The following is a 13,178-nucleotide window of genomic DNA, read 5'->3' on the forward strand; positions in this document are numbered from 1 at the left end:
TTGGCCTGACCGTCTTATATGTTTTTCAGCTCCTATTCTACATGCAGGACAGTGATGATGTATATGGCTTGATTCAATTTCATGCTATGGAACAGCAGAAAATTGAGAGCAGTCCTGAGGGGCGATGCTTGACCTTGAGCTTTGTGAGGCAAGGTGGAACCAAAGGAGATGTGAAATTAGTTTTTAATGCACTGTATATCCCAGCTGGACCAGTGGAGCCTATAAGAGCAAAAGAAGGAGTCCTTAATGTTTCATCAAGGAACAGTGTTTTTTTTGCAGAGTCAATTGCAAATATTACTGTAAAACTATCAATAAGGAATGATGCGTTTCTTCAGAATGGGGCTCATTTTCTTGTACAGGTAAAGTATCATTAAACTGTATGACAATGGATTTACAGTCCTTATGAAAATATGTAAAATTAAGGAAATATATAGTGCTAGGCTGGGTTTACATGTATCGGGTGGTCTGGCATCCTTCTTTTGTGACAATTGATGGCATAAATTCATCAGTTGTCCTATCCTTTTTTTTACATTAAACATCAAGGGTGTATGGAGAATGCAGCAAGCAGCGTTCTGACGTACAGCAGGTCCGACGATCCAGCAACACTATTAACATGCCGGATGCCTCAAACTGTCCCCATGAAATAAATGGGATCATTAATTTTCCAATAATGGAAAATGATAATACAGTGGTGCCTTGGAATCCGAGCATAATTTGTTCTGGGACCATGCTTGTAATCCAGATTACTCTTAAACCAAAGCAAATTTTCCCATAAGAAATCTATAAAATGCAGACAATTGGTTCCACACCCCAAAAATAATGTTTTTTTTTTTTTTTTTTTTTACAACAGGTAAAACAAATGAAACAAACATTTAGAAACTGCTGAATATGTGATATTATAGGTTACTGTACAGTATAGCAATCAGCATGTGGAGTATAATGTATAGTAACTGCATAAGAATGAAAAACAGCAGCAGTTTGTAGATACAGGATGGAGCTGTAGATCCCCAAAATGCAGTAGCGTAGTACAACAGGCTAGAAGAGAGAAGCAGGGCTGTTGTCAGAGGTCTGTGTGGTCACATGACAGCAATAGGGAAAGGGGAGGGGTGTTCAGCATGGACCAATCAGGTGAGAATCAGAGGAGCTGTGCAGGAGGACAGTGACAGAAACTTTTCTATACAGCAGTCTGTATAGCTGAGTGCGATTGAAGGCACATTATAGCAGCAGTATGTATAGCTGAGTGTGAGTGCAGACTGAGTTCAGACTGAGGTGAGGGAGACTTTCTGGGTGAGAGTACAGTGCTGTAGACCCCGCTATGCAGACCATGCCCCTCTCCCACTCCCCTTCCCTTAAACCAAAGCAATGCTCTTAAACCAAGTTACAATTTTGAAAAACTGTGAGCTCTTCTTGCAAAACACTCTCAATATAAGTTACTCTTAAACCAAGGTACCGCTGTATTAATTTTGTTACATTTTGTTGGAATATGAAGAACATCTATATTTTTTAAAGAATATTTAACTACAGAAAGTGGTGGCTATAAGGAAGAATACAATCCATCAGTATTTTTTCATGGTGTTTGGTTGGCTTCATTTCTGATTGCCATAACATAATAACCACCTGCCTAACAACGTAAGTTTTATTAAACAACAGTCGTTGTTGCAGGTTTGCAACAACGGCGGTTATTTAATGTCAGTGGCCAATCGCATTGCACTCTATGGAATCCCAGCTAGAGTGGATACACACTGTATACACTCCGGCTGGGATTCCATGGGGCCGCACAAAAAACTGACACACAAAATTGACAGTGCACACAATTTGAAGTGCGGCTCTGGCCGCGCTTTCCATTGAGTGCTATGGTTAATTGGAATGCGGGCACACCCAAATGTGCCTGCATTTCAAAGTAAAAGAAATGAAGTTCATTCGGACGGTACTGCAGTACCAGCTGGGTTGAACTTCAAAGGCAGCTTCTGTTCTGTGACACAGCTGTGTCACAGAACAGCCGCTGTCTTACAGCATGTTAACTCGGCCTAAAAGACACAACCGATAAGGATTTACTCTCATCAAACGGATGGTACTAGCGGTTTGGTGGGGTGGGTTGGTGGATATAGACTCACTTTAACCTCTGTATAGGGATCTGGATTTGGAGGCAGGAGAAAGCAGAAATCAAAGTTGTTTAAACTGTTTAAGTTTCATTTGTAATTGTAAACATAGCACATGGGGCAAGCAGTAGACATAAAAGACAAGCTGGGGCAAACCTTAGGGCACAATGTAATATCATGTTTTTCATTGTTTGATAAACCCAACTATTGCTCAGGTACTAGCACTGGGGTAAAGCCTCTATATAGGCAGACTGCACAAGGTGTCATCCACAGTTGGAACAGTACTAAGTATTGAGTGGCACTGGGTATGAAAAGCATTGATCATGACTATTTAACCCTTAGCAAAGTCATTCAGATCCTTACATTTTACATCTGCATGAACTGGCAGTTCACTGTCAAGTATAATCTACCCTTTGATAGGTGCCTTTGTCAACAGATAATATTCACGTCTGAAATCAGTAATTTTAGAGGGTATGGCTATGTTCACACGTTTTTTCAGCTCCATTTAAAATGACGTCAATTATTTTGAGTCTAAAATAACAGACGTCATTTAGCAGCTTGACCTCCCCTTGGTGCAATGACTGGTGTTTGCACAGTATTCTAGCTTGGGGTTACTAACTGGCCTTTGGGTGTGTCTCAATTGAAAAGTCCATTGAATTTAATAAGAAAAATGGAGAAAGAACGGTGACAAAAGAAAAACTGTGTGTGAACAACTAATAAAAAACGTCCGCTGTTTGCAAAAGACGTCTGAAAATAACCATCATGTTCGGCTGCCTTTCCTCTATTTTTGACGTTGTGTGAACATAGCCTAATCCAGCCTTTTTGTAAAAAAAAAAATAATATGCTGCTGGGAGTGGGGGAAAAATATTTTTTTTAAAAATCATACTTACCTAGCCCTGGTCCCCCACTGGTCTTCTGCCTCTCTGTTGCCTCCTATATGCTTCTCAACAAAATGTATGTTTCATATAAAAAAAAAGACAGGTCTGAAGTACAGTACAAACTTTTCCATTAAAACCTTTCTAGATAATATGCCAGCCACAGTAACAAAGAGACCTTTTTTCTTTAAAAGCTTTGGTTTTCATAAAAATATAACAATAAAGAAACTACAAAGAAATCTAACACCGTAAAGATTGTGTAATACTGTATGACCCCATTTACAAAAGAATTTGTTGAGATCATGAAAATCTGTTTGTTGTGTGATTCTTCAAGTAAGTGGCTGGCTGTCCTCCCAGAAAAAGCTTTGCTTATAAATGGAAAGAAACTGACCCACTATGTTATATTAAAAATGTTCTTTTTATCCAAATCGCTCTTTCTTGGACAAATGAGCCGAAAGATCACTGTACCTGGCAAAACAGCCAATATTCACAAGAAAAGTCTAGAGTTTTGTTGTGCTTCATGGCTAAGAGCCAAATATTTCCAAAAATGTTCAATATATTTGTCCGTTACACAGGAAATGAGTCTGCATTCAATCTCCAGTCCTGCTGCTACTCAAATACAAGGCATTAAAGGCAAAAAGCTTTATTCTAATGTTTCATAATTGCTGAGCCACTAAGTGCACTTTATTATTTCTATCGACATGAAAATGTTACATTTTTCAGCAAAATGTTGTTCCTTCTTGATGGGAGATTACATTATAGATAATTATAAAATAAGTATATTTACAACAAAACTCAACAATATATACAAAGAACATGTTTGTGTTACTGCTACTCTTCAGATGTCACGAACAGAGGTGGCAGCAGAGAGCACTGTGACAGACTGCAAAAAATACAACACTTCCTGTAAGACTTACAGCAGCTGATAAGTTCCTGAAGACTTGAGATTTTTAAATAGAATTAAATTACAACTTTATACTCTAACTTTATGACACCAGTTTATTTTCTTTTTGCCAGAGTACCCCTCTAAAGGGATTATACAGATTTACAAAAACATGTCTGCTTTCTTTTTGAAGAAGCACCACTCTCCTTCTCAGTTTGGGTGTGGGTTTTGCAGCTTAGTTCCACTGAAGTGAATGGGGCTGAAATATAAAATCGCACACAGCCCTAAATCCAATAATCAGCCCTTTGCAATTCTGATAACTCGCTCCTATTACCCATGACAGCAATAAGATACAAGTGTAGAGACAACCTATTGAACACCGTAAATACCACCAAGTCAGCTCACAACACGTGACTCCCTTTATGAGCTACAGTATATGCTATTGACCTCGATGGTAGGAGTTGGTCATAGTAATATGACTCGACTGTGTATTTGCTACCAGTGAATTGAGCTGAGCATATATAATATTTACTGTGTTTGCTGAATATGCCATTCAACAGGAATTCCTTATTTTGGTGTTCATGAAGTAATTTATTATAACTGTCATTTATTTTTAGCTAGAGTCCACTGAACTGCTGAGACCCAGTCCCATAGTGCCACCATTAAGCCCAAGACTTGGGACTCTGCAAAATGTTTCATTAAAAGTGATGCCTGACATTGCAAATGGAGAAATTGGATTTATAAGTAATCTGCCAATAATTGTGTCCGAGCCAGAGAATGTCTCCTATAATGTGGTAAGTAAAAGTATATTGTTATATAACTGCAAGAAAGAGTGATTGGCACTACGGTAATTCACATAGCATGCTTTAAGTGCACAGGTATTATTTTTTTTTTTAATCTGAAATCCGCATACTGCAAGGATGAAGGATATCTGGGTATAAGTGCAATCGGGGTGCTCCTCTATTCTACATGTGAACAGTCATATGCAATGCAAGTCGCAATGCAAAGAAAATCGAGGAGGGCACTAACCGATTAGTGTACTTTTCTTTATTCTTTTTTCATCAAAGGTAAAAACAGTTCATAAAAAGCTAAGGTTGTCAGTAGAAGTGTATGGCATGAAATATCTGTCACGATCACCAACAGCATGGAGTTGTTGGCATGAGAGGCCTTCCTGCACAGTTTTTATGAACTGGTTTTACCATTGATTAAAGAAAAATGCACTAATCGGTGAGTGCCCTCCTCGCTTATCTTTCACTTGCTTTGTAAAATTATACTGTGTTTATTTCTTTGTTGTATCATTATCCTGTCAGAGGCCGGGCCATGTGCTCGGCTCCTCGCATGGTTGGAGTGCATCGTCGGCTCTCTATCAGCGTTGATGGCGCCCCTGGCGACCGACGGCATCTTAAGCCTCACTAACCCTGGTATTAGGTGTGATTGATTGTAATGTGGCTGACTGACGGCTGGTACCACCAGTCAGCTGCTAAGCTTGATCTGGACTGGGAATTCTGGTCCCATAAGTATCCTGCAATTCATGCCTTGCCTGTGATAGTGCCTAGTTTTCTAGTGTATCTTGATCTAGCATTATTTCCTGCATTTCTTTTTCTGGTTATCTGACTTCTGGCTCTTGACTATTTGACTACCCTCTTGGATTCCGCATTGTACTGCGCTACTTGTTTGTTATTGACCCGGACCTCTGACATTGCCTTATTGTGTGTTTGTCTTGTTTTGTTCTGTGTTGCACTTAGTTGAGATCAGGGTTTGCTGTCCAGTGGTTCATTGCCACTTAGGGCTTCTGAGGCAAGTGGGCAGGGACAGCAGGGTGGGTGCCAGCTTCGGGATCACCTGTCCTTCTGTCATCCTGTCCCTGATTCCTAACATATCCAGTACTGAAATTGGAGCCACCAATGTAAATGTGTTATTGTGGGTGCTCACCCTGGGCTCAGAAGAATGCATATGTTTGTATTGTAATTTTGTTAGGATTTTGTATAATATATACTGTACATGCTTACTAAACATTGGATGTAACATAGGACAGGCTGCATCTATTAGGGCCTCATAGTAATGCAGAATTATACCTTATACTTTTCTATTTTGACCTTATTTTATCCTGTTTTTAGGTGTCAATTGCACTACATCGTGATGGAACAGGCGATGATGCCGTTGTATATTGGAGCATGAAACCCTATGGCTTGAATAAGAATTCTATTACTCTTGATGATTTAAGTCCTTTTAATGGATCTGTGACTTTTTTATCTGGACAAAGTAACACAGAAATAAATATCACTATAAAAGCAGATGATATACCTGAAGTCAACGAAACTGTCATCATATCACTGGACAGGTACGCAGGTTTATTTATTAAGCATAGCTTAGAATTACCTCTGCATTCAGTCATCTAGGTACTGTATCCTGAGCACATTGCAGTATCATCTAGGTACTGTATCCTGAGCACATTGCAGTATCATCTAGGTACTGTATCCTGAGCACATTGCAGTATCTAGGTACTGTATCCTGAGCACATTGCAGTATCATCTAGGTACTGTATCCTGAGCACATTGCAGTATCATCTAGTTACTGTATCCTGAGCACATTGCAGTATCATCTAGGTACTGTATCCTGAGCACATTGCAGTATCATCTAGGTACTGTATCCTGAGCACATTGCAGTATCATCTAGGTACTGTATCCTGAGCATATTGCAGTATCATCTAGGTACTGTATCCTGAGCACATTGCAGTATCATCTAGGTACTACTGTATATCCTGAGCACATTGCAGTATCATCTAGATACTGTGCCCTAAGCACATTGCAGTATCATCTAGTTCTAGGTACTATATCTTGAGCACATTTCAGCATCATCTAGGTACTGTATCCTGAGCACATTACAGGATAATGTAGGAACTGTATCCTGAGCACATTGCTGGATAATCTATATACTATGCCCTGAGCACATTGCAGTATCTTCTAGGTACTGTATCCTAAGCACATTGCAGTATCATCTAGGTACTTTATCCTAAGCACATTACAGTATCATCTAGGTAATGTATCCTGAACCCATTAAATTTCATAAGCGTATAGACACATCAGGGGTCACAGCTTTGCCAAATTGATTCTTAATTTTGATGTATGTATGAACCCTAAACAAATTCTAAGCAAGGTTTTAGGCCACATTGCTGCTTCAACTTAGAAGTATGTTGGCTAGTGGAGTTGTTTACAGGGATTAATGGAGTAACTTGCTCTTAAAGGGGTTTTCTGGGCAAATTTGTACTGGTGCACTGTGCACAGGCTAGCTCATCAGTGACTGATCGTTGGGGTGCTGACGCCTGGCACCCACGCCGATCAGCTGTTTAGCGCCACACTACACGGTGAATGGAGTTTGTATCTGTTGAATGTGTAGCAGTGCCGCTTTGTAACTGCAGCTCTGGTGAAGTGAATGAACAGAGACAAACTCTATTTACTATGTAGTGTTGTGCTTAACAGTTAACTGGTGCATGTGGGGTATAGGCAATCAGCTGATCAGTTACTGGAGACCCATCCTGTGGATAGCTCACCAGTACATTTTGCCCAGAAAGCCCCTTTAAGTAACAAAATTTGAAGAATCTATCACATCTGTTTCATCTATCCCAGAAAAATTGCAAATGTGGACTAATATACGTTTATATACATTCTTGAAAAACGGCCAAATACCTGCTGAAAGTTTATATTTATTTTAAGTCTATATTTTCCCTCAAAATGAAGTGGTGTAATTGAGAGGTACAGGGACCAGCCCAAGTATGAGAGCTATAGAATAGTCCTCATTTTACAAAGTTACCACTGTAGGCAAATTTTGTGATTGTGGAGAGAGCTGTGCTCTCAGAAGGGGTTCTACCACTTTTCACACTGTGTTACCAGTGCATATTGAATCATATTGATAGACTCCATTATTTTAAGATGGGCAAAAGAGTCATTTTGGTTACTATTAAGCCGTGTTCACACGAAGGGAGAGATTTATCAAGCCTGGTGTAAAGTGAAATTTGATCAGTTGCCCCTGGCAACCAATCAGATTCCATCTTTCATTTTCCAAAGAGTCTGTGAGGAATGAAAGGTGGAATCTGATTGGTTGCTAGGTGCAACTGAGCCAGTTTCACTTTACACCATGTTTGATAAATCTCCCCCATTGTCTTTTTAGTAAAATAACGACCATTATTTTATACTCAAAATAACTTTGAGGTTTCAGTGCATCAGTCTGAGAAGCTCTCTGGGCAATTTCCCTAAAAGTGTCCCAGGACCACAACTTGTACACTGAATCAACACTGGTTACATCAGTGGCCAGAGGCCACACACACGTATATCTATACAAGGGGCCATCTACCAGGCTTAATACCTCCTTAATACCTCCTTAATACCTCAAAACAGGAATCCACCTAAGCAGTTATCTAACCAGCATACCTGCCAAACCCACAATGCATTGGGATTAACACCTTGTTAAGCGGGACACACTCATATAGCAAGAACATTTGACGCTGACACAGCAGACAATTGCTCTCTTGAAAATAAAAGACCATGATCAATATGGGGCACCGACACTTCCTGGTGAACCCTCCCCAAGGATAATAGGGGAGAGAGAAACACGTCGGGTACATGTGTACCTATTAATGTAAAGGAGATGACACGGTCTCCAGCAATAACAGAGAATACAGTCCTAATAGAGGACCCAATATAATTTGCACTGTTTCATCAGCTATTGTGTACAGCATTCTAACCACACTGGTGGCAATTAGTTGTTATTATCATTAATGAACTTTGTTTGTGAAACTTTCCCTTGTAACTGCTTAGAGTCGGACTAGCCCCCTGCCATTTGGATTTGGGGACGCCCATACCAGGGTGGTATGAGGAGGCAGGGCGTAATAGGAGGGAAACATATAATGTACCCGCACACTTGATTTTTTGTGTATGTAACTCTCTATATAAATGTGATTCATGTAAATAAAAGCTTCAATATTCCTAAGAAGTTTTCTTTTATACAGTGTTTTTTCCCTCATGTCTAGGTGTACATAGACCAAAATAATGGTAAAAATAGATGGATACCACACAACATTGCATGAAAATTATTACCACAATGCACTTTTATCTGAAGCTGTCATTAAGCTTAGGATGACCACAGTAAATATATATATATATATATATATATATATATATATATATATATGTATATATATAGTAGCTACCTCCTGTATTTATATTGCTATGACGGAGAGTATATTTGTGTAGAAGTAACTGCTGTATAAATATTATTCACTCTTAAAACAATATTAAGTAAAAACAAACACTTCACTTTCCTTACAGATAAAGCCAAACTGAATTTGTTCAGCGGCCATGGTTTGTAGCTTGGCAGCAGTCCGGTGGAGGAGGGAAGGGGGTCTGGCAAGGGATGTACTAAATGGGTTCTGACATGCTGTTTGGTCGTAGGGTCGTCTCTCATTAGACAGAGCTGACAATTCTCTTTCGAGGCTTTGTAAACAGGGCAGCACCCAACAAATAGAACCCCCTAAAGTCAGCAACATTATGTGTGCTCAAGGAATAAAAGTGCCTTATTCTTCTTATCCTGTCTTATTGAGGTTTTGGCAGTGTTCTTTCATTCCCTTCTCTTCCTCCCTCATCCCTTCCTGTTTTGCCAGGGTAGAGACAGAGAGATTTGTGGTTTACTTTGGGTAAGTGCTATATGTGTGTGACCTGCGTGAATAATGCACTTTATAACTCTGTAGTCTCGGGGCAGGGCTATACACAACCCCTCATAATATAAAGTTAGACATAACATTCAGCCCCGTGCATGGCTATTATTGTGGTGATGTGATGTGTGGATATGCAGTGGTGCTCTGATGTCTAGTAAAACATACCGAATCCTCTTTCTGTACAAATTAGATTGCCAGAAAACATAAGTTTTTACATTTACAATAATAAGCTGACTTCTCCAGGACAGGAAAAAGAGACATTTCATTACCTCTAGCACTACACCAGAGAAAGTGTATATGCAGGTTCAAAGGGTATACAGGGTCTGGAATAAAGCATAAAAAGTCATAGAACTTCTGGCTGTGTTCACACTTCAATTTTTTTTTCCACAGTGACCCTAGACATATGCCACATATTCTACCCCATAATCGTAGAGTGGCATACAGTATACAATTCACCCAGCATATTCACAAAGTGAAGTCTAAACAGGGCCAAACATACAACTATAGCTACAGATTGTAGCAGGACCCTCTTTCCCTCTGTATCAGTCCATTGTATATGCTCATTGTATAGGTGTTTGTGTTATGGTATGTATTGTAACCCTTCATCACATGTACAGTGCCCTGAAACCAAGCACTCAAAAAATTAATTATTATTATTAATAATAATAATAATAATAATAATCATCAGTATTCGTATTATATCATCACACAATGTTTTTACTTTCTTTATAAACACAGTCTTATGATTTATCTCAAGTACTTATTTCGAAGTCATACAATATATAAAGAGGATTTTCCGTTATTAGGCTATGTTCACACAACTAATATATTCATAAAAGCAGGGCCATTGTTGCCGATTGCAACAACAGCCGAGATTAATATGAAAATATATGTTACGTTGCCATCTATGGATCCTGACCGGAGCATATACACATGGTATACGCTCGGGCCAGGATCTGTGCCGGCGCCGCAAAAATCAGACATGTCAGTTTTCTGTGGCCGCTATTCATTGAATAGTGGCCGCAGAAAACCTGTCAGTGGCTACAATGAAGTGCGCAGCTCTGTCCGCACGCTCCATTGTGTGCATTGGGGAGTTCTGATGCATCAGAACTCAGCGGCGCTAAAGGGATGATCTTATCTAACAACGGCCATTCTGGTCAGGTCACAGGTCACAGAATGGCCAGTGTCATACAATGTGTGAACATAGCCTTAGACATAAGGCATAGGGCATTTCATCAGAGTATAATACACATATCTAATTGTTGGTGTGGGGTCACACCCTCAGACCCCAACTATGTGGAGAAGTAAACAAGTGAATGAGAGTTTAGTGTTACATTTCAGTCTGTTGAACCATGATGTCATTACAGAGAACATGGCTGAATTCATAGAACAAAAAGTGCACACTATTTGTAAAAAAGAATTTGATGGGTTAAAGTTGCCTTTAGTTGTGAGAAGTTTTAAAAGCTATGCTGGAATATCGTTATTTCCCCATAGCCTGGCACTTTTTGAGGATGCCAAGTAGCAGCAGAGCATATTAGCGGTTCTTTCCTCACCAGCAAATGTTAGTTATAATAAGGTGAACTACAGACAGGCAGCACCCCAGACTCCCAGTAGCCTGAGCTCCACCATCTATTGGATAGGTGATAAATTGTCAACAATGCAGAGAGATCCAGAAGAATCAACAGAGAATAGTTGCTGTTAGATGTAGACATCAGATCATTTGAGACTTTACAGTATTTGCAGGGAATAAAGTGCAGAATCCAGATTGTAAGGGGTCAGAAAGAAAACTAAATGAGCCATACATATGAGATAATGGTCAGGAGGATATGGAAGGCGTACACCAGGGAGAAGGGGCAAATCTGCACCTCCTACCTGACGTACGCCCCGGACGTAAGTTTCATAAATGTCCCCCATGAGGGACTTTAGCCTTTCTAGTTGTATACATATATAAGCATGCATTGTAATGCCCAAACTGCTTGTGAACAACAATATGGTGGCCTTATATTTAGGAATGGACAACTCCACTGTACATACATTGGTTCCGGGGTAATATACAATTGCAAGTCACCATATTATTTCTCTATGTCAGTGTTTGTTTCACCAGCTTGTTATGCAGATTATGCCCTGCTGTATACTGTAAATGTAGCTCATTTTTTTGTTCTGAACAATGAAGGGTCAGTGTGGAAAATCAAGTCCTCAAGTCTGGATTTACCAGTTGTGAACTTACTATACTGGAAAATGATGACCCTGGAGGTGTGTTTGAGTTCTCACCACTGTACAGAGGACCATATAGTGTAAAAGTAAGTATCTTGTTACATCTATTATTTCATTGTACTTAAAGTGACACTGTCACCCCCTTTGTGCATTCTGACATCTCTACACAGGTGTAAAGGGTAAATTTAGCTGTTTTCATACCTTATTTTATATCATACATCATGGTGCTTGTTCAAGTAAAAAGTAATCTTTTATCAACTGCAGATTGTGTTAAGTGGGCAGGGCCTCGCGGCATTAGCACCACTTAACCCCGCCCACAATGCCACAGTTGGCCCCGCCCCCTCGCTGGACATTGGAACAGGCTGGCCGAAAGGTCCAGACCCACCCCCTTTACGTCAGCCAACCAATGGGCGTCAAGGGGGCATGTGACGATTATGTCAGGGAGTGGGCGAGGCTAAGTGGCGCTGTTGTTGTGAAGACCCGCCCACTTTGCACAATCTGCTGTTGATAAAAGGGCACTTTTTACCTGAACAAGCACCATGACGTATGATGTGAAATAAGGTATGAAAAATGCTAAATTTACCCTTTACACCTGTGTAGAGATGTCAGAATGCACAAAGGGGGTGACAGTGTCACTTTAACGCAAAAGTTGATTAATGAAAACTGAGCTGCAATTTCTTAATGTGTCTAAAAAGTTTCGAATTTCTGTTTTCTTGCATATAAATGAAGGTAATTGTGATCAGAAATTCTACACTGTGTGATTATGGAACAAAATGGCATGGTTATTGTCCCATTGGCTGTATCCAATGGCGTAGCTACCATGAAGGCAGGGAAGGCAGTTGCTATGGGGCCCCGCACTGCAGGGGGCCCGGGGGCCCGCCTGGCCCGTCTCCCCTGTCTTCAAGGTAGCTACGCTACTGATAGCAAAGCACCCTGCCAGAGACGCAGAAGGGAGCGTCTGCAATCCCCTCTGTAACACCTCCTCACCTCCCCCTGACACAGGCTCAGAGCATCCTGCACCAGTGTCCCCCTCTCCACAAGTGGAACAGTCCCGGGACGTTCCGCTAAGCCCCGCCCCCATCGCGGCAAGCCCCGCCCCCAGAGCCCACCGCGGGTGGGATATTTGCTCATGGCAGAGTGCACAGAGCCTGGGGAGGAGACACAGCAGGAGAATGGTAACTATCACTGCCAGCTGGAAGTAACCAGCTTCCCTGGCATCCTGTATAATGGGGGTCACCAGCTTCCCTGGCATCCTGTATAATGGGGGTCACCAGCTTCCCTGGCATCCTGTATAATGGGGGTCACTCAGGCTCAGCTTCCCTGGCATCCTGTATAATGGGGTCACTCAGGCTCAGCTTCCCTGGCATCCTGTATAATGGGGTCACTCAGGCTTAGCT

At 40.7% G+C, this 13,178-nt stretch overlaps 1 protein-coding gene across 8 annotated transcripts in view; it reads left to right on the forward strand.

The window, feature by feature from the left end:
• Positions 1 to 13,178, forward strand: part of ADGRV1 (adhesion G protein-coupled receptor V1) — a 354,135-nt gene that overhangs the window by 108,080 nt on the left and 232,877 nt on the right. For all 8 annotated transcript variants that reach the window (XM_069962903.1, XM_069962904.1, XM_069962907.1 and 5 more), the window contains 4 exons: positions 30 to 359; positions 4,475 to 4,651; positions 5,975 to 6,198; positions 11,741 to 11,867. In XM_069962903.1, the coding sequence (XP_069819004.1) occupies positions 30 to 359; positions 4,475 to 4,651; positions 5,975 to 6,198; positions 11,741 to 11,867 (858 nt within the window). The remainder of the gene's footprint in view (positions 1 to 29; positions 360 to 4,474; positions 4,652 to 5,974; positions 6,199 to 11,740; positions 11,868 to 13,178) is intronic.

This window comes from Dendropsophus ebraccatus, chromosome 3 (assembly GCF_027789765.1).
Source record: "Dendropsophus ebraccatus isolate aDenEbr1 chromosome 3, aDenEbr1.pat, whole genome shotgun sequence".
Classification (NCBI taxonomy): Eukaryota; Metazoa; Chordata; class Amphibia; order Anura; family Hylidae; genus Dendropsophus; species Dendropsophus ebraccatus.